At 46.4% G+C, this 21,471-nt stretch overlaps 1 protein-coding gene across 1 annotated transcript in view; it reads right to left on the bottom strand.

Annotated features, from left to right (window-relative positions):
- Positions 1-21,471, bottom strand: part of COL14A1 (collagen type XIV alpha 1 chain) — a 217,298-nt gene that overhangs the window by 14,258 nt on the left and 181,569 nt on the right. The window contains exons 43-45 of the mRNA XM_036264128.1: positions 10,864-10,899; positions 9,799-9,865; positions 6,004-6,192 (exon numbers count right to left, since the gene is read on the bottom strand). Of these exons, the coding sequence (XP_036120021.1) occupies positions 6,004-6,192; positions 9,799-9,865; positions 10,864-10,899 (292 nt within the window). The remainder of the gene's footprint in view (positions 1-6,003; positions 6,193-9,798; positions 9,866-10,863; positions 10,900-21,471) is intronic.

The raw sequence follows: 21,471 nt of genomic DNA, 5'->3' as shown, positions 1-21,471 counted from the left end.
ATTTCAGGGTAATTTGTTACATAGAGATAAATCACTAATACATAGAGCTTCTCTCTGCAGCCATGATGGATGTAGACTCACTTTGTAATAAGGAAACAAAAAAACAAAAAACACCTCTACACCTCTACAAAATAAAAGATGATACAAGGGAAAAAAGAGAAAGTATGCATTGCCTTAATGTTACTATATGTGAGGAAAACACAATCCATCACACCTTCCGGGGAAGGTCTTGTTCCAAAGGACATTCAAATTGGACTCTAGCAGATAATTATCAGGTGAGAAAAGAGAAAACTCCGTCTTTGTTTCTCTGGAGTTCATCTCAGGAGATGAGAGGCAGGGGTGGGGGGAAGCAGACGAGGAGGGAGGCACATACGTTTCAGCACATGTTTAATACCAATGAAAAGACGCTGTCTCATGCAACACAGTATCAACTGGGACAACATCCCAGGGAAGACTTGTAAATATTGAAGCAACTACCAGCAAATTATTTCATGAGCTCTACCAGCCCTCTTTCTTTAGTTAAATTAATCTGTCCCATAAAGATAATTTTTCCAGGAATTAAACCAAGATACAAGGGTCATTAAGAAGTTTCGCAGATGCCTGGCTCACAACGGCCATGCTCTAAGTCTGAACTTGTGACCAGAGTTTTCTGCCAAAGGTATGGTCAGTGCCAACAGCTCTTTAACCACAGGGATGTTGAACGTAAGAGCCTCACACTTCTCTCTCTGTCAGCTGTGAATGAATCCCGGACCCAGTGTTCTCTCTCGACTTCACAGCCTTGTCAATTCAAGCGAACTGCGGCCTGAGCATCGGGGGTGCAGGTGTAGCTTTGGTGTGTGCGCATTTCCCTGCCCCGGCTGCCATTCCTGCGTCTCTGCACCGGTCAGTATTGCCTTCGGGCAACAGAGCACGGCTGATCCCTCTCCTGGCTGGGGTTGCATGGAGGGTTCAGTTGTGATTCATCTTCTCACTTCTCCCATCCCTTTTTCCTCACTTTCTGAGACAAAGTCCATCTTTTTCATTAAAAAAACATTTAAATTAATTTCTTAGAGAGAGAGGAAAGGGGCAGGAGAGAAAGAGAGAGATCAACGTGAGGGTGCAGCATCGATTGGCCGTCTCCTGCACACCCCTCCCAGGGATCAAGCCCGCAACTCGGGCATGTGCCCTGACCGGGAATCGAACCGGCGACCTCTCAGTGCGCAGAAGGATGCTCAGCCAACTGAGCCACACTGGCCAGGTCCAAGTCCATCTTTTTCAAGTTAACCACAGAACTTTAGGACTGATAAAAATTGATCCTTAAGTCTTGTCTTTCTCTCCTCAATCACTAGAAATATGGTCGTCCGTGGCAGGGAAGGCTTGAGGGGAATAATTTTCCAACTTCAAAAGTCCTTCAGGGAGTTTTATCCTCAAAGAACAACAAAAAATTAATCTGGATAGCAAACAAAATGTGAAATGTTCTCTTGATTAAAGATGACATTCCGGCACAATTATTATTTTTAGCCTCTATAATACTATTGGAGGGAGTGGTGCTCTTAGCACCCAAAATATTTGAGTCTACAGAGTAAAGGTAAAGTGCTAATGACGTTTATAGGAACCAATGAGTTCCAACAGGGAGGGCCTTCGGAATGATACCCCCTAGTCATTTCCACCCAACGTTTCCAGGCACTGGGTGGAGAAAGACACTCATTGGTTTTCGGGGATGGTCAGTATTGGAAAGCTTCTCTGGAAGAGGCCTTATTAGGAAGAAGAAATATAATGGAAAACCACGAGATCTGTTAAGCCTGGGACAGGTGCCTGAAAAAGTAGGAGAAGGTAATTTACATTTAGTTGCATAATGTCAATGATGTGTATTTGCTATTTTAGTAGATCTCCACTGTGAACACCATAGAGACAAATGTAGAAAGACTAAGTAGTTGATAGAGCTCAGTTGTGTCAGCCTGAATTTACAGCTGTTGCAGTCTCAGTAATTCTTAAATATAAGTACATTCTGACTTGTTCATTACGTTCCCGGTATAGTCATGCTGAGAATTTGCATATTGGAATAAATTATTAGACTTCCCTGTTACTGTTTTATATTACCCTAGAGGGCATTCCAGTTTTTAAAATTATGTGTGAAGATAGGTTACAGTTATTATCTTTGAATTTCATTTTAGAACAGAAGAGATGTTGCAAATTATTTGTTACAGAAAGGAAACAATGTGTTTGCTAGGGTTGAGAACCATGGTTTTAAAGGTTTCAAGCCCTTTCCCATCTCAGGACCTTTGCACATACTACTGCTGCCTCTGCCTAGGATGTTTTCCTCTAACTCTCTTATTTATGGGCCAAACTCCTAAACTTTCAGGTCTCACTTGGCTTAAACATCAACAGACTGTCAGAGTTCCCTCTTCTGTGTTCATACAGCATCCTGCCTTTGTTTATAGCACCTACAACAACTGATATTAAACTATTCATGTATTTTTTTTATATCTGTCTCTATGCCAGGCTCATGAAAGGCAGGACATGTATGTCCAGTTTACTGCCATTTCCTTAGCACCCAGCACCATGCCCGACATGTAGTAGCTGCTCAATAAGTGCTGGTTAGATGACTGAATGCAGATTTAGAAAGAGTAACTTGTAAGATCAAGCAGCCAAAAGGACATAGCTAATAAGTGGCAAAGCTAGCATCCTAACCTATATATGATTGATGCCCCAAACCCCATGCTTTCCACCCGTCATGATGAAGCAGCATCACAGATGGTTTCTCCTCTACTTGCCTCCAGGGTGAGATATTAAAACACAAGTATAACTTCTGTAGGTACACCCCGAATTGCCAGACGCATGACCAGTTTCCCTGAAGGTAACTCCCTTAGTTGGACTCTTACTATAGCCTGGGCACGTGCTACACTCTTAGAATAATTGTTAAGAGCCCAAATGTGTAACCATAGGCAATATTTTGATCACATTCATATTTATCCAACGGATCACCCGGCTTCGTCTCCAAGCAGGTCATTTGCCCGGGCAGGAATGCCCCACGGCTGTCCAAATGCAGCAGAAGGGCGTGCACAGCAAGCCTGCGGAGGGCACAGCCACAGAAGGGCATGCACAGCAAGCCTGGAGAGGGCACAGCCACAGAAGGGCGTGCACAGCGAGCCTGCGGAGGGCACAGCCACAGAAGGGCGTGCACAGCGAGCCTGCGGAGGGCACAGCCACAGAAGGGCGTGCACAGCGAGCCTGCGGAGGGCACAGCCACAGAAGGGCGTGCACAGCGAGCCTGCGGAGGGCACAGCCACAGCCCACACGCGTTCTGCGCAGGCCAGCCGAGCGGCCCACATGTTTGGAACGCGGTTATTAGAAGCCACGGCGAGCACAGCGCTCACCGAACGCTGCACGGTCTGGCCTCTCGTCTGTGGAAGCCCCACCGAGCAATGAACTCAAAGGTAGCAACAGGGCAGAACGGAGCAAGCACAGATGCTCGGAGTCACACCGATCTGCATTTCAGTTCTGATCCCCTACTGTTCAGCTAAGTGAACTTGGACAACTGACAATCAGTGGAGCCTCAGTTTCCTCCTTAAAATTGGGGCAAATGTGGGTCTCATTAGATTTTAATGAGCATTAATAATGTGATAAGCATCTGCTAATTTATCAAATAGCTGCTTGATAAATGCTAGTACCCTTCTTATCAAAGGTCATGTGACACCTCCCTCTACACCCAGTTAACATTTATCATCTCCCCCTCCCCCACATTCAGAAACATTTCATATTCCCTCTCCAAACCAGTGTTGGCAGACACATCTGGTGCCTACAAGTGAAAGCCACGATTGTAGTATTATCTCATACACTGCCAAGCCAAGAGTCTTGCGTAAACACTGCGTTCAGTAAATGATTGCTGATTTATTGTACAAAATAAACAGATATGAATCACAGCTGTTATGGCTATACCACTTAAACATGCAAATCTTTAAATGGACAGTTCCTCTGATCCAATATTTTTAGGGGAGTTGGCCCATAAACCCCAACCTTAAACACAAAGCCATACCCCTTAGTTGGTGATCAAATAAAATCACCTTCCTTCATGCCCAAAGGGCATCTCCCCCTCTGTCTTACTGTCATCCTCCCTGTATCTGTGAATTTCAAGATTCTGCTTGTCTACAGTACTCTTTAGGAATATATATATCTATGTAGTAAAGCAAAGTTTATCATGGAAATTCATATTTCAAGGGCTGCCTGGGCTGCGGTTGAGAACTCCTGGGTGAGTTGCCCCTGGTCTAAGCATCAAGTGCTTTTGCAGAGCAAGAAAGGCTCAGCCTGGCAAGCACAAGGACAGGACTTCCAAGAAGAGCACAGACAGCTTGTGACTTGCTGACGGACTTAGGCACTGGCTCGGTGCTCCCTGAGTCACAGCTGGTCCATCACCAGCACCATTAGACGGTGCCCTGCCGACAGAGGTGGCCACCCTCCGGGATGCCAGATCTCTGGTGTCCTGCTAGGAAATCATGCCCATTTCTATAACTGCTGATTTAGTGCCCTTGCACAGGAAAAACCTTCAGAAAGGAAAATCAGAATCAGGTCATTGGCAAAGCAATAATTATCTAGGGAGTACGTGTTATTGCAAAGCATTTCAGACCTGATTCCTGTTCCCAGAGATCTAGGGATTCACTAATACCTGGTGGGTGCCATTGTGGGTGGGAGAGACGGTCAGGGCATCAGAGGTTCAGGGACATGATCAAGCCAACTTCATACATGAGACAGGTTCAGCTGAGCCCTGAGCTCAGTGTAGAAGTACAGAAGACAGACAATGGAAAGGATGCTTCCACAGGGGGAACAGTGGGCACAAAAGTCAGACGCAGAAATGCATCTGGCCCGTTGGCATAGGTCAAGAATGAACGTGAAAGAGTGTCTTCGTAATCTGTCTTTTGCATCCCAGGTTTTATAAAAGCAAAGCATACCCTTCTCACAGAAGCCAAATGACTCAGAGCAGAGAGGTAATTAGCTTTGGCCCAGATCTACATTCTATAAATTGTGTCTTAGAAAGTACTTCTATCAGTTGCCTCTTTCCCCATCACTTCCTTCGTGGTTACTATCTAGCCCCAACTTCCCACGTCTCTTTGATCGTCTTGTTATGCAATCCTGTTAAGACCTGCAAAGGGTAGCCCTGGCCGGTTCGGCGCAGCGGTTAGAGCGTCGGCCTGCGGTCCGGAGAGACCCGGGTTCGGTTCCCGCTAAGGGCACGTACCTCAGTTGCAGTTTGTCCCCGGCCCTGGTCGGTTGTGCGGGTGGCAACCACTCGATGTGTTCCTTTCACGTCGATGTTTCTCTCTCTCTCTCTGTTCCTCTCTCTCCCTCCCACTCTACCTGAACAAAAAATGGAAAAATGTCCTCGGGTGAGGATAAAAAAAAAAAAAGACCTGCAAAGGGTAGAAGGAAAGGCTAAGTAGGATCTCTATTTGAAAGAAACTTTAGTAGGAAACATAAAATGCTGGCCCATTAAATTAGTAGAGAAAATGCTGCCTCATCTTATAGGAAGATGAGCCACAGACAGTATTTGATTTGCAGTTTAGAACTAGCATGTTCTTCGTAGGCACAGGTGGATCATGTGCCAATGGGACCCATGCTTGACTCTAGGGCTGCCCCTGACAGTGCCCAGGACGGGCACCGCACCAAAACAGCACCGGACCCAGGATGTGAGCTTTCTGCTTTCCCTGGCTTCTATGTGATGCTACTTCTGTCCAGAGGGGGCATCATTCTCTGATTCTTCCACCTGGCAAGGGCATCTTTCCTTAACTCCTCCATCTAGAGAGAACATCTTTCTCTCAGTACAGAAGCCTCTTGGAGGTGGGGCTCTGACCTCTTTTTGTACAAACAGATATGGCTCTTGCTAAACACTTTGTATATTTCAAAATTTTCTCAACCTTAGGGATGAAGAAGCTGCAGAATCGATGAGGTCAATTTACTTTGGGTCATTGTATAAGCATCACTGTACGGCTCTGCTTCACTGCACTCAGTAAGGGGAGTGGCCCAGCTTACCTCGTTCTCCTGGGGTCCCTGGTACACCTGCATTTCCTGGGAAGCCTGGGGTCCCTGGGGGTCCTTGTTCACCAGGGCTTCCAGGTGAGCCCGGTCTCCCAGGCTCCCCGGGAGGCCCTTGGATGGTCCGGATGGATGAAGAGTGGCTGGGAATCTGGTTGAGGATGGCTGTATACCTGGCCATGTGACCTGCGACAGGAAGGACAAAGACAGCTTTCAACCAACTGTCACACAAACAAAGGGAGGACTGGAAGTGTTATCTGTCAAAGCTCTGGACAATTCTGTCAGATGCCCACCAAGGGGAAAAGCACACCCCTCTGAAACATGTCGATTTCCAACCCAAAGATTTTTACATTTTGTTTTGGATGATATTAACAGCTGGATTGTATTCAAGTCTCATCTCACGTGTTTGGAATTCCACAGTTCATGTCAGCATCTCAGTAAACATCATTTGGCCAGAAGCTATAAATTTTATCTTCACCCCCAGCATATATCTGACCCCCTAAATCCTCATCCAGAGGCCCCTCTTCTCCAGCATTTTCTCCCCAGTTGTCTTTTTTCCAGCCCACAAAGTCTACTCCACCCTCATGCTCACAAATCCCTAGACAAGTGCTGTTTTAACTCATCTCTTTGTTGCCAAGCGTCTTTGCAGGAAACTTCACTTGGGTCCCAGCTGCAAAACTCCCACCAGCTTTATTATTATTTTTAAAAACCTGGCTTTCTCTCCCATAGTCTCTTAACTTCATCATGCTTGGAAGGACATATTTTAATAATTCGAAGTATAGCCCTGGCCAGTTTGGCTCAGTGGTTACAGCGTCGGCCCGCAGACTGGAGAGTCCCAGGTTCGGTTCCCACTAAGGGCATGAACCTCGGTTGCAGTTTGTCCCCGGCCCTGGTTGGGGTCGTGTGGGTGGCAACCAGTCGATGTGTCCCTCACATCGATGTTTCTCTTTCTCTCTTCCTCCCTCTCTCCCTCCTGCTCTATCTGAAGATAAATGCAAAAGAGTCCTTAGGTGAGGATAAAAAAGAAAGAAAGAAAGAAAGAAAGCATTAGAAGTACAGATGAAAAAACTGCTTGATACTATAATGCCTCATGGGATCAAGCACTTTTTCTAGCTGATGCGAGGAGGCAAGCTTTTCCCACATAAATGAATTTCCTAGATAACTATTATTTACCCCTTCTCAAACATTCAAACTTAAATAAAAAAAGAGTAACCATTTTTAGAGGGATTATCTCTAAAAGATATTCAAGCATTCTGAGGCCTAGCCCATGCCTGAACCAGGACTGGCTTCCTGAGTCTGAGGGGCCGTCAGGAGGCAGGCGCGTGCATGTTGGGGGGGTCAGACATTTCTGCATCTACTTTTCCACTTTCCTCTTCTGAGGAGGGGAATGTCCTCTCTCTCTTCTCTAGCTGTCATCACTTGGGCCTCACAGTTTCCCATACAACTTTTCCTAGCATAATTGTTCTGATCAGCTCTGGACTTAAAGCCAGATAACTGAGAAGGTGAGGAATTACATACTAACGGCCAAATCGAGTTCTGAGGGATGAACTAAGGAGCCCAGAGAAGCCTGCAGCAATGTGGGGAGACCGTCCAGGTGTCAGAACGACAGCCTCGGGGTAGGTTGGGTCCTGCTCATACAATCCCTTCTGTTTCTTTCCCTCACGACTGCATTGAGGGCCGGGCCTCCCTGTTTCACAGACCTATGTCAGTGTACTCCTCCCTGTTTCACAGACCTATGTCAGTGTACTCGTATGACCCCCACTGGCTTCCCTGTCCTAGAAGCTGTTCACAAGAACATGAGAATTCCCACGGGGGGAAAAACTCAATTTTAAACTCTCCTTTTTAGTGCGTGTTTTAAACAATTATATATTTATACAAGCTTTTTATTCTGCAGTGGGATAAGACAGCAAGTATTGTGAAATCTTCTACATACTCTGGTTGGTGAGTCATATTAGGATTTAACCCTTAGGTTTCCGTAAAAGAATTATCTGTGCATTCACATGGAGTACGTGAAATGAGAAGCCTACAAAATAACCCAAGATACAGGTTAGCTTTGACATATTTTTCCTGTTCAATTTCCCTTTTATAATTTACTGTGTTTTTAAAGATCTGATTTTGGCATTGAACTTGCAGTTTTATTGAACTGGCAAATTCTCTCACGTACATTCAGTTTGGGCACCATAAAGAAAAATTAATTAAAATCGAAAGACAGGGAACATACCACTATGCCTGAAGACGGGAGCTTTGTACTCATCTGCCCTGAGATTTCTGTCTTAACACAATCTCTCCGAAGCTCATGCAGACCTTTATCCCATGCCTTCCTCAAGGGGAGGTCTGGTTTTATCTACTACGTATGGCATTTTGGTCCCTGCCATTAGGACCTTCTCAGAGCCCCCCAGGACTCCCAGGCTTCCCTGGGTTAAGTTAAATGTAACCTCGGAGCTGTGCAGGCAGCCACTCAGGTGATGTCAGGCTTGGAGGTCGAGGCACTATGGGGCTGAGGGCTTGACAGCAGAGGCCGGGGCTGGCAGGGTTTGAGAGGAACATGTCATCTCTCCTTGGCCTCTGCCCTGCCTGGAACTGACCAACTAACTGGCAAAGAGAAGGCCCCCCGCCGACCCCCCCCATTAGATAATTGAGACAAAATGTAGTCAGTGGCCGGGACGGAAATGCGCGAAATGGAGGAGTTAGTAAGTGAACGGGCAGGAATCGGTAACTGAAATACCGGACTGAGCAGAAGTTCAGGCTTACAGTGGGAACAGGGGACACATGTCATGCCAAGTGCATTCCGGCGTAATTTCTGGCATAGAACACACGTGTCATATCAAATGCCTCATGAAGGTTGTCCTTGTGTGTGTGTGTGTCTGTGTGTTTTGGCATAGTCTTAAAGAATAAAGGAGAGGAACTTGGGCTAACCAAAAGAAATGGATAAGAAGGAGGCATTGATGTAAATCTAGTGAGTGGACAGAAATCAACATGACAGATCATCTTTTTTGTTGTTGTTGTTCAGATAGACTGGGAAGGAGAGAGAGGAAGAGAGAGAGAGAGAGAAACATCGATGTGAAAGGGACACGTCGAGTGGCTGCCATCCGCACAACCCAAGCAGGGCCGGGGACAAACTGCAATCAAGATATATGCCCTTAGCGGGAACCGAACCCGGGTCTCTCGGGACCGCAGGCCGATGCTCTCACTGCTGAGCCAAACCGGCCAGGGCTGGATCATCTTTTTGAAGGTGGCTTCTGATGCCTCCATCTGGCAGCTTTCCCATGCTCAACACTTGAGAAAAAAATCCATCCTTTTGGGGAGAGGAGGAAGGAGTAAAAGATTTGATCTGGGCAGTCAAGCTAAATCTACCTGGACACCAGTGGTGCAGAAATCTGGGATAATCTGTCATCAGCTGTCAGATGGCTCAGTGATGGCCATCTGGGAGGCTCACACGTCTGCGCCAAGACCTAGCTTTAGAGGGTTTTCCTTCGTGGTCACATTCACTTGGACGAGTAAAGAAACCATCTGTGCCCTGGCCAGTGTGGCTCAGCGGTTAGAGTGTCGGCCTGCGGTCCGGAGAGACCCGGGTTCGGTTCCCGCTAAGGGCACGTACTTCGGTTGCAGTTTGTCCCCGGCCCTGGTTGGTCCTGCGGGTGGCAGCCACTCAATGTGTCCCTTCACGTCGATGTTTCTCTCGCTCTCTCTCCCTCCCACTCTATCTGTACAAAAAATGGAAAAATATCCTGGGGTGAGGATTAAAAAAAAAAAAAAAAAAAAAGAAACCATCTGTGTCCACGATGCACTTACTCTGGATGAGCTGCTCGCACACCTGGCGCGCCACGGCTCTCACCATGGCCTGAGACTGCAGGTCACCCTGTAGAAGAGAAGCAGACTCCTGACCCTCCGCCCAGCCCGGCCCCTGCACCGCCTCCAGGGGAGATCTGACTCTCCCCACCATCCCACCTGGGCTCTTTGGCTCCAAGCAACTGCCCGCCACGGTGCACACAGAGACGGTGCACACAGAGACGGTGCACACAGAGACGGTGCAAGCCATTTGTCATTCCTGGTGCCGGACTCCTGGGAGCCTGTATTAGCTTCCAAAGCTCAAGTGAGCATTTCTGGTCCCAGATTCTAAAATATTTCATAGTGCTTAAGCAAACCCATGTGTATATTTAATGCCTCATTTATTAACTCTTTGGAGCTTATAAAATGCAGCATTTTCTCACGAAGCGGCTTACTTAACATGAAAAACAACTCAGAGGAAAGGTGTTAAACCCATTTTATAGACAGAGTTCAGCACGTTGCCCGAGGTTTGACAGAGGTAACGGCATGAGCCTGAGGTCACCGCTGTTTCTGCTACAGCCGACAGCACAACTGTATTCACAGCTGTCCAATCCCTACAGGAGAGATAAGGCCCCTCAAGTGAGCTGACGCCTGTTCTTTGGTCCTATGCCGGCCACTGCCTTTCTGGGTGCCGACGTCGGAGAACCTCAGGCCCGTTCCACTGCTCAGCATCTGTATGGAGCGTCTACTTTTCTGAAGCCTTTCCCATGTAGTGTGTACTTTCTTTATCAAGCCCACTTTGTGAGGTAGGGGTTCTTTCTCTCCATTTCTTCAAGGAAAAATGGACCGAAGGTCATCGAGCTGGATGGTAGCAAATCTACAAGTAGGAACCAGCTCTCCTGACTTGTAGCCCACAGGGTGTTTCCACTTAAAAATGGATTTATGGTCAAATGAGTTGAGGAAGGGAGAGAAGAAACGGTCTAGGGGCAGCGAGTGATTCTGATAGTGAATGGGGATCCTCCGCCAGGCTCATGCAGTGACAGGTGAGCAATCAGCTCTGGCTCATCAACAGTCGGAAAAGACACTTACTCGCTCTCCTCGCTCTCCCTTTGCTCCCGGAACACCCTGTAAAAATGTAAATGTCAAGTTACTCGTAACACTGCACTCAGCCACCCACGAGGATAGTGCACCTCTTCTTAGTTTATTAAGATGTTTCCTTAGCTCCGGTAATTCTGCAGCAGAAATGAACACACAGCAGCAAGAATAAACAAACAGCAACCTGTAATCCCACCAAACAGAAGTAGCTCTTCTAAACATTGGACTCCTCCAGGCTTTTAATACATACACAGACACAGTCTGTTTTCATATATATTTTTTCAATACAGTTTACATTCATTAGTGTTCGGTATTAGCTTCAGAGGTACAGCAAAGGGGTTAGAAAACCATGTACTTTACAGAGTGGTCCCCCCGCCGCTGCAAGACCCAGCTGGCCCCATACACAGTCATCACAATATTGTTGACTGTATTCCCTGTGCTGTAATCTATATCTCTATGGCTATTCTGCAAGTACCAGTTTGTACTGCTGAATCCCTTCACCTTTTCCACCCAGACCGCCCACTCCCTCCCATCGGACAGCTGTTAGTCTGGTCTCCGTATCTATGGGTCTGTTTCTATTTTGTTGGTGTATTTTGTTCATTAAATTCCACATATAAGTGAAATCATATGGTACTTGTCTTTCTCTTGACTGACTTAGTCACTGAGCATGGTACCTAAAAAACAGTAAGTTTTTTAAAAATAGTTTTTTATTGATATTGTAGATGGTGGGGGGAGAGAAACACCCATAAGAGAGAAACATCGATCGACTGCTTCCTACTGGGGATCGAGCCTGCAACCTGGAGTGGAAGGTGCGGCCTCCTGGTGCAGGGGATGGCGCTCAGTCCACTGAGCCACCCGGGCGACACAGTAAGTTATGATACAAAACTGGGATCACACAGCAACACTGCTGGGTAACATGTCATGTCACTGAACCGGTCATTCATATCTTTCCATGCTACACACCAGTCTATGAAGTGTACTCTACTGATGCCTCATCATTTATTTCACACATCTCTGCTGAAGAGCTAAGCTCTTTCAGTTTTTTAAAGAATAGCTCTGGAAGGGGGCGGGGGGATCTTCCAGCCCAAGAGTTCCAATAAGAGATGAGGTCTGTGGAACCCCACAGCCTCACTCTGCTTTTTGTCCAGAGTAATAGCACATGATTCTTCTCTCTGATAACAGGAGCTCCTAGTAACATACATCTCAGCTGAATTATTATGTCGTTTTGTGGCTTAGCTACTCTTTGATCCATACAAAACTACTATAACTGTAAAACGTTTTACTGAAAAACAATGGCGGTTTTGGTGTTTCTGCACTTATAATGCAAATCACGTGTCTTCAGAAGGATTTCATCTTTTCTCTTCAGTTCTGGGACAGTGTAATCAGAGCCCTGCATTGGGCAGCATTTTTATAGTCTCTACCCAAAGGGTGGTGAGTGGTATTTATGGATGGAATCTGCCACATTGTCAGACTGTTCGCAGGTCTTACTACAATCTCAACAGGTCCCCCAATCTCTGTTCAGTTAACAGTCACCCAAATTCACAGTTCTGGGTTCACCCCATGGTATGCAGGTAAACTGGCTCTCTGGAAAAATAAAATGTCCTGACTTGTAATGTTGGCTGCTAGGGGAACTGTAAATACTTCTACTACAGCTGATTTCAAGCTGCAAATGTACTGTCATGGACGAGGGTGTTGAGAAGAGAATCGGAGGGGAGGGGAGGATTGGAGAAAGAGGGGAGGGGAGGGGAAGGGAGGAGAGGGGAGGGTTGGAGAAGAAGGGGAGGGGAAGGGAAGGCAGGGGAGGGGAGGAGCATCTACCCTCCTAAGCAGGTACCAGCCAGCTCAAGGCACCACTGGTTCTACTTTTTCTCCTCTCTCCCTTGCTTCTCGCATGTCTATTACACGCCCCCCCCCCAAGTTTGCATTGCAATTCCTCTTAGATCTGTCCCCCTATTCCATCACTCAGGTGCTACCTGACATCCCACACCAGGGCATCTGCAACCTCCTCCTGACTAAAGCCCTCCATCCAGTTCCTCCTCCACACCACCCGGCTTCTCTTCCTCAGATCTCACCAGCATACCATGTCGAATGCTCAGTGACTAGTGACCGATGGCCATCCTTCCTCTGTTCATCAATTCATAGACACTCGTGTGGCAAGATCAAAGTCCTCGGATTGAAAATCTTTTGTTATGTGGCCCCAACCTCCCCATCTTCTATCCTCAAGATTACAAGGTCTCATTCCCAGAGACCCAGTCTACTTACTCTACGAGAATGTGAAATTTGAGGAAAGCACTAAGAATAAATCTTGTAAATTAAGGATCAATATTCTAATGCAGGATTTAGTTTGAGTATCAGTTTTCAACACTAAATTTTTACTGTCATGTATATTTAACTACAGGTTAATTCATAGATTTCTCTTCGCTCTAATACTGGGGACCATAACATGAATTACTTTATATTTCCGAAACAAGTTAGCTTTTTTTTTTTCTTGCATAAAGGAGCCACTCAAACATTCAATTAAGTGCAATATTAAATAGAAATATTTCTTGTAAATTTAGGACTGTTGTCTACTTTCTCTGACTTTGAGTTTCCTTTTGCTTTGTTAATAAAATGAAAAAAATATGAACTGACTTCAACTAAAAGTATAAATCCACCCTTTGGTGTGTCATAAATAATTTTCCAATATTACAAATGAGATCAGTAGCCCGGCTGGTGTGGCTCAGTGGATTGAGCCTCGTCCCATGGACTGAGAGGTCCCAGTTCAATTCCCAGTCAGGGCACATGCCCGGGTTGTGGGCTCGATCCCCAGTAGGGGGCGTGCAGGAGGCAGCTGATGAATGTATCTGTCTCACATCAATGTTTCTATCTCTCCCTAAAAAAAAACATATTTAACAAATGAGATCAATAGTCAACCAAGCCCAAGAGAACTCTATTAAGAAATACACCCACACTCATACACATAATGATAGAATCTTGGTGTTGGGTATACGGCTGTTCACTCTAAATTCTTTCAATAATGTGTGTGTTTGAAAATGTTCATACTAATACTTTGTGGACAACAGATATAAGACATAGGATCTGCAAGCCACTTAAACACTAAGTTTCTTTGTAAGATGAGGACATGAAACGAAATGGTCTCTGGGGTCCCTTACAAAGCTAACCTGTCAGTGTCTCCTAACGCAGTCATTATTTGGAATGAGGACAGAAATTAATGAAAAATACCCAAACTGGGCTTGCAAGAAGTATCTCAGCCTCTGCAAAGAGAGCACAGGCCCTCTACGCCTGACCCTGGTGAGCGTGTGGTCCGTGAGGCAGCCTGTCTGGCTTACGGACTTCAGTGCCCCCAGTGCCTAAGGCCGTGTTCGGGATGTGTCAAGTGCTCAAAAATGAGTGAATGAGTGCATACATGAATGACAGCTGAATTCCACTTCAAACCTGTGCTTCATTTCAACTGCCTTGATTAAATATTTAAGACATAAAATGAAAAAAATATGAACTGACTTCAACTAAAAGTATAAATCCACCCTTTGGTGTGTCATAAATAATTTTCTAGAGGCACTGGGCCTCTAGATTATTAGAAAAACAGTCGATTCTATTAAAAAGCACCCAACTTTCATTATAAAAATTTTTGCAAAACGAAGATTTGTGAGGTATCCTTCCCCAGCCTCATTCTTTTGGGAAATAAATGTACTGGCCATGTCCCCTTCTTCGTTTCTTAGGCTCCACGCACGGACAAGTCCCCAAAGGGGTGTCCCTAAAGGGGCAGTAATGCCCTCCGGAAGGTCTAACTGGAGAAAAGGGCTACTCATGTCACCACAAGTACATTTTTAATGGCACCAGCTTTTCAAGCCTTGTATGCAAAACTAAAACAAACAAAAATAAGTAAAGACCATTTTATAAATTAAGAAACTGAAAATACTATAGTAGTTAATACTTTAGCTGCTTTACCATGTCCCAAGCACCGTTCTCATTGTATTAACTTATTTGATCCCCATAACAGTCCTATAAAATTAACTCATTTAATCCTTATAAGACTTCTCTAAGACAAACTCATTTAGTCTTTATAACAACCCTTGGAGATATTATTGCCATTGTACATAAGAGAAAAGGGATGCGTCAAGATGTTAAATAACTTGCCCAAGGTCACACAATGACAAAATGAAAAGCTGGGGACAGAGCCCAGGCAGCCGGGCTCCCAGGTCCATGCACACCTCAGTACAGGCCACGTTTGCCTCGACAGGGAACGCTGAACAGACCCCTATTCCAGTGAAGATCATATTTTTCCTAATGAAATAATAAAGAAAAAACCAACCATACATCCCCCGAGCCTAACTCTAGTCATTCAGAATTAGGTTTTAACTTGAGTCCCTTTATCTTGAGTATTTTTCTTTCTGAACCCAAAACCACATTTGACATTTCCATGGCTAGCTGCCTTTGATTCAATGGGTTTGTCTGAAACTCAGAAACAGAGATTACAGCGCACACCTAAGTGATAGGATGAACGGGCAGCATCAACCGCTGGGACCTTCAGTATAAAGGGATGGATGCGTTTACTCGGACCTGAAATTCCTCAAACTCAGCCTCACCTTCTTGTTGTTAAGTAGCTACAGGACACAGCTAGGCAGTCTTCGTGGAAGGTCTAATAGGGAAATATCTGTATGGCAAGAAGGTAGTTTTATTCCATCTCCTCTGACATCTTTCCTTCGATTTTTACAAAGTAAAACAAAAACAAAATCAAAATTCCTGAGCAAGTGAAAGCCCATAACTCCACCAAAGTATGCTTTGAGGGTAAACACATCTTCCCTGCAGATGCTGGCCAGAAAAAGTGGCACATTTTCCCTTCATTTCAGGAACACTTGAAATATAAAGAAAAGAAAAACACAGTAGCTACATTCATAGATTCACAGAATTTTCGTGCTGAAGGGAAGAGGAATAATTTCATGGTCCAAGTCCCACATATTAAAGATGTGTGTTCACTAAAATCAAAACATCCCTGCTCAGCTCTAAAGGCCTTCCACGTCTGACCCCCAATCTTTAAGAACCCTCTTCTAAAATGCCCTTGACCATCAGCCTAACTGGAATGCAAACGTACCTTCATTCTTTCTTCTAACAAATACTCAAGTGCCCTCTGGGATACTAAGCTGGAACACAGCAGTAAAAGCAGGAGAGTGATAAGATTTCTGCCCTCGGGACCTCTCCTATTCGTGGAGAGATGAACACTGACAAAGTATATCAGCCTGAGGAGGTGCAGGTGGCCTCACCCAGAAAGTGCACAGTTTTAAAGAGAGAGTAGCCATGCCCTGGCTGTTTGGCTCAGCCGTTAGAGCATTGGCTCGTGGACCGAAGAGTCCTGGGTTCGGTTCCCACTAGGGGCACGTATCTCGGTTGCAGTTTGTCCCCAGCCCCGGCTGGGGTCATGTGGGTGCATGTATCCCTCTCACATCAATGTTTCTCTCTCTGCCTCCCTCTCCCCCTCCTGCTCTATCTGAAAAATAAATGCAAAAAATGTCCTTGAGGGAGGATTAAAAAAAAAGAGCAGCCAGGAGCTTACAGGTAGAGAAAGGAGAAGAAACCAGCCCAGACAAATGGAAGAGCATGCCAAGGGGAAAAAATTGTGAGATACAATGGCATACATTTGGGGAGCTTTAAATAATTTGGGATGACTCAACTCCAAGCAAAGGGATGACGGGAGATTGAGTTGGAGGGGGAGAAAGGACCCATCGTGAAGGACCATGTACCCCTGGCTGCATACCTGGGACCCCTCCTCTGGGAAAGGGGTCCAGTGAGGACATTCAAGTCAGGCAGGGAATGACACATCAAAGTTGTTCTAGAAAGATCTTCCGGCAGCGATAATGGACCAGACCAGGGCTAGAGTTTCTAGAGACAATCTTAGTGAGAAAGGAGGAGGGCAGAAATAAAATTTGGCGGTGGCAAAGGAGCAAGAGAAAGTGCTGAAACATACTGAAATGTACAAAAGACAGGGCTGCCCTGTGCCTGCTTTCTGTTTTACTGCAGTCCCCATCTCAACGATGCCACCTCCCTGTCTCTGCAGGTGGACATCACACCACCCTACAAGATCCCATCGAAATGCTGCCTCCCTCAGGAGGTGCTGGCCTCGCCCCTCAGCCAGAGGGGTGCCTCCCTCTGTCTCCTGTCTCTGCTCATCTCTCTCTCTCAATGCGACTTTCATCGCAACATCCTTGTCTTTCTGCCTTTTAATACTGACTTCTACAAAAAACACCATTCTCTTAGATTGCCCCGAATGTAGGAAAACATCTTGATTACCTTCTGTACCCCTCAGAATCTCTCTCCCCCGTATGTCTGCATATTGTAGCTGCTCAGTAAATTTTTGTTTGTTTTATGCCTTTATTATCAGATAGAGCAGGAGGGAGAGAGGAAGAGAGAGAGAGAGAGAAACATTGACATGAGAGAGAGACACATCGAGTGGCTGCCACCCACACAACCCCAACCAGGGCCGGGGACAAGCTGCAACCGAGGTACGTGCCCTTAGCGGGAAACAAACCCGGGCCTCTCTGGTCCGTGGAATGACGCTCTAACCAGTGAGCCAAACCGGCCAGGGCTGCTCAGTAAATATTTTTAAGTGAATGCACTAGGAAACTGAGGTCCTGAGAAGCTAGATCAATTGCGTAGTGGCTCACACAGCTAAAGGCCACATCTGTAAAGAACCCGGGTCTTGACTTCTAGTGCAATGTTCTTTAAATACCGCAGCGCTGGCCCTCCTGCCTGTACTGATTTCAAGCTGATCACAGGGCCCTTCGCCCCTGTGCTTCCCCACAGCGTGTTCTCCTGCAGGGAGGCCCGAGACCGTGGCCTGTGCTCCCACCCCAGGTGGGAATCAGGACCACAGCAGCGTGCACGGTTTGCCTGGGATGTCAGCGGCTGAGACAGCGCCTGCAAGCAAGCGCTCCTGGCACGGACGAGAGGAAACGGTGCTATTTTAAGCGGGGCAGTCTGTCTTTCTTGGTCTCTTTCCCTCCTGCCTTCCTAGACAGACGTCCATGGGAAAACAATCAAGGCCCTGACACTTTGACACGGAGCCCGCGTTACCAGTCACGCCAGTCTGGCCGGCAGCTGGCCTCTGGTGGCGCAGGGCCCCGAGCACGGGGAGAGTCTGGGCCGGACAGTTCGGGGATAACCAGCTTCTGAGAGGCTGCCCAGTGCCCCCCGCGGCATCCCCACCCAGGGTTTATGAAACCAGACAAAATGGCATCTTCTCTGATAAAAATGCCACCATCAAGGGTCCTTTTCCTATATAACAATTGAAGATACATTATTAACAAGTGTTTTATCTCCAGGGAAAATGTATTGGTTTTTCTGTATGCTCCGTATTAGAGGCTGTTACAGAGGTTCAAAAAGGCCAGGTGGACAGGCAGGAAGGGGTCCTCCTTCCCTAACTTGTCCCATGTCTCACTCTACCCCTCATGTACCCCTGTCTTCTCCCAAGATCCCCGAAACTGACCTTCTTTCCAAGCCCACCCCTCTTGGCTCAGGAGCAACCCCACCGGGCCTAAGGGAAACTAGTTCTAGGTGACGCTGGTAAGACAGCAACGCATGAGAACAAACACTGTTCACTGTCCAACACGTTCCGTGGGCTTGGGGTTTCGTTCCTGTTTCACTTCAGGAAGCCGCAAGGGCCTCTGATGTCCTCAAATCTCCCGGGACACTCCGAGAACGAGCTGTAGTACGCACTGCCTGGTCACACTCCGAGAACGAGCTGTAGTACGCACTGCCTGGTCACACTCCGAGAACAAGCTGTAGTATGCACTGCCTGGTCACACTCCGAGAACGAGCTGTAGTACGCACTGCCTGGTGACACTCCGAGAACGAGCTGTAGTACGCACTGCCTGGTCACACTCCGAGAACGAGCTGTAGTACGCACTGCCTGGTGACACTCCGAGAACGAGCTGTAGTACGCACTGCCTGGTCACACTCTGAGAACGAGCTGTAGTACGCACTGCCTGGTGACACTCCGAGAATGAGCTGTAGTACGCACTGCCTGACATGCCTGACCAGAGCCCTGCTCCCCGAACCCTGCTGCCGCGGCCTGGAACTCGCTCCCCGGAGCACGTTCTGGGAAGCAGACGAGCCTGGTAGCAGAGAGCACGTGTCGATTCTCTTTTCTGGTGAGGAATAGCCTAGAATCAAATGCACGGAAAAGTCTGTGGTGAAAGGACAGTAGAGACAGGATTGTGTGTGTGTGTGTGTGTGTGTGTGTGTGTGGTGTGTGTGTGTGTGGTGTGTGTTGTGTGTGTGTGCATGCTTGCATGTGCTCACACATGGGGGTGTCAGTGTATGTTCCATGTGCCTGACCATACTTGGTAATATCATTTTGGATACAAAAAAGATGTGTGAAGATAAAGCAAATTTTTCTCTGTGACCCATTGTCAGCTTAACTGGAAAGAGCTAAAGTACCGTGACACTCATTTGAAAGAATATACGCACCCCTCCGTTCACTGCAGCATAGCCAAGATACGGAAGCAACCCAGGTGCCCATTAACAGACAAGTGGATAAAAAGGCTGTGGTACATATATACACTGGAATATTACTTGGCATAAAAAAGAATGAAATTTTAATATTTGGAACATCATGGATGGACCTAGAGGGTATTGTGCTAAGTGAAATATCAGTCAGAAAAAGACCAATACCTTATGATTTCACTTACATGTGGAATCTAAAGAACAATATAAATGAATAAACAAAAGAGAATCAGACTCATAGATATAGAGAACAGACTGAGGGCTGCCAGATGGGAGGGGAGCTGAGGGGCTGGCTGAAAAAGGTGAAGGGATTGAGAAGTACAAGTTGGTAGTTACAAAACAGTCTCGGGGATATAAAGAACAGCACAGGAAATATAGTCAATAATATTGTGATAACTATGCCCTGGCCGGTTTGGCTCAGCGGTTAGAGCGTCGGCCTGCAGTCCAGACAGACCCGGGTTCGGTTCCCGCTAAGGGCACGTACCTCGGTTGCAGTTTTTCCCTGGCCCTGGTTGGGGTTGTGTGGATGGCAGCCACTCGATGTGTCCCTTTCACGCCGATGTTTCTCTCTCTCTCTCCCTCCCACTCTATCTGAACAAAAAATGGAAAAATGTCCTCAGGTGAGGATAAAAAAAAAATATATTGTGATAACTATGGACGGTGCCAGGGGGATCCTGGAAATATTGGCGGGAAACACTCTGTAAAATATATGATTGTCTAACCACCATGCTATACACCTGAAACCAATATAAAATAATACTGAACGTCAACTATAATTGAAAAATAAAATCAAAGTATTTTGAACAACGACAATGTATTTGGAACAAATATACGGCTTTGAGAAATGACTGCTAAAGAGGGCCTTTATTTGGGTGTGCAATTTAGGACGTGTTTGCTAAAATCTGGAGGCATTTTTCATTGTCTTACCTTGTGTGTGTTTGTCATGTGAATTACAGCTCTGAAAATGACTCTGAGGAAGAAACAGTTGTATCGAAACGAGGAGAGAGGAAAGTGACAGTAGCGAGAGGGAGAGAAGTGTCTGTCTGAGTGAGAAGCGATGTTTCTGATGTGTCCTGTTCACTGTGCTAGGCAGAAAAAGCCCCCCCCCCCCAAAAAAAAACTATTCATGCCCTAATCCCAGAATGCATTACCTTATGTGGCAAAAGAGACTGCAAATATGACTTCATTAAGGATCTTGAGGTTATAGAAGGAGATTATCTAGGGCTATGTGGGTGGCCCGAGTGTGGTCACATGGGTCCCTAAAAGCTAAGAACCATTCTGGGCTGTTCTCAGAAGGAGGCTCAGAGATGCAACCTCGCTGGCTCTGAAGGGGGTGTGGGCCATGAGCCGAGGCATGTGGGAAGTCTTTAGAAGCTGGAAAAGACAGGGAAATAGATTCTTCCCTGGAACCTCCAGAAAGAAAATGAGTGTCTAACCACTATGCTGTCTACCTGACACTAATACAAATGCCAACACCTTGGTTTCTAACCCAGTGAGAGCCGGTCAGACTCTGACCTACAGAACTTGAAGAGGACGCATGTGTGTTGCGTTGAGCCGCTGAGATTTGGGGATTTGTTACAGCAACAGAAAGAGAGTTCATTCAGCTCTCCTACCCTCACCCTTCAAATTTCACTGTTCCACAGACTCTCAGGTTTGCAGTAGTGCAGACATTTACCCATCTTGATCATTTTCGTTTTGGACAGAAACTTAGTACATCACAAACAATATCCGAACGTTGACTCACAGCTACACCAGGAGGAACAACGTCCGAGCCACAAAAGCCACATTTAATACAGACGAGGAATCAGGTCCAGATGAGGAAACAGGTCCAGACGGGCTCATCTTTTTCTCCCCACCCCGCCCTCCATGGTCACACTTAAACGCCAACCTAAAAGATGGGCAGCACAAAATGGGAAGTCATTCGTTCCAATCAGTGTGCTTTTATTTACACCACTATTTGCTTAGATGTGAGTATGTCTTTACAGGAAATGCTTGTGGAGTTTAGAAAAGAAAAATTTATTCCCACTACTACTAATCCTTGACTTTCTCAAGCCTTCTATTTCCCCGCCAGGAGACAGGTCTAATTAATGCACAGCTCTTGTA

The sequence above is a fragment of the Molossus molossus genome, unplaced genomic scaffold (genome assembly GCF_014108415.1).
Source record: "Molossus molossus isolate mMolMol1 unplaced genomic scaffold, mMolMol1.p scaffold_m16_p_16, whole genome shotgun sequence".
NCBI lineage: Eukaryota > Metazoa > Chordata > Mammalia > Chiroptera > Molossidae > Molossus > Molossus molossus.
This window is presented reverse-complemented; position numbering and strand designations above follow the sequence as displayed.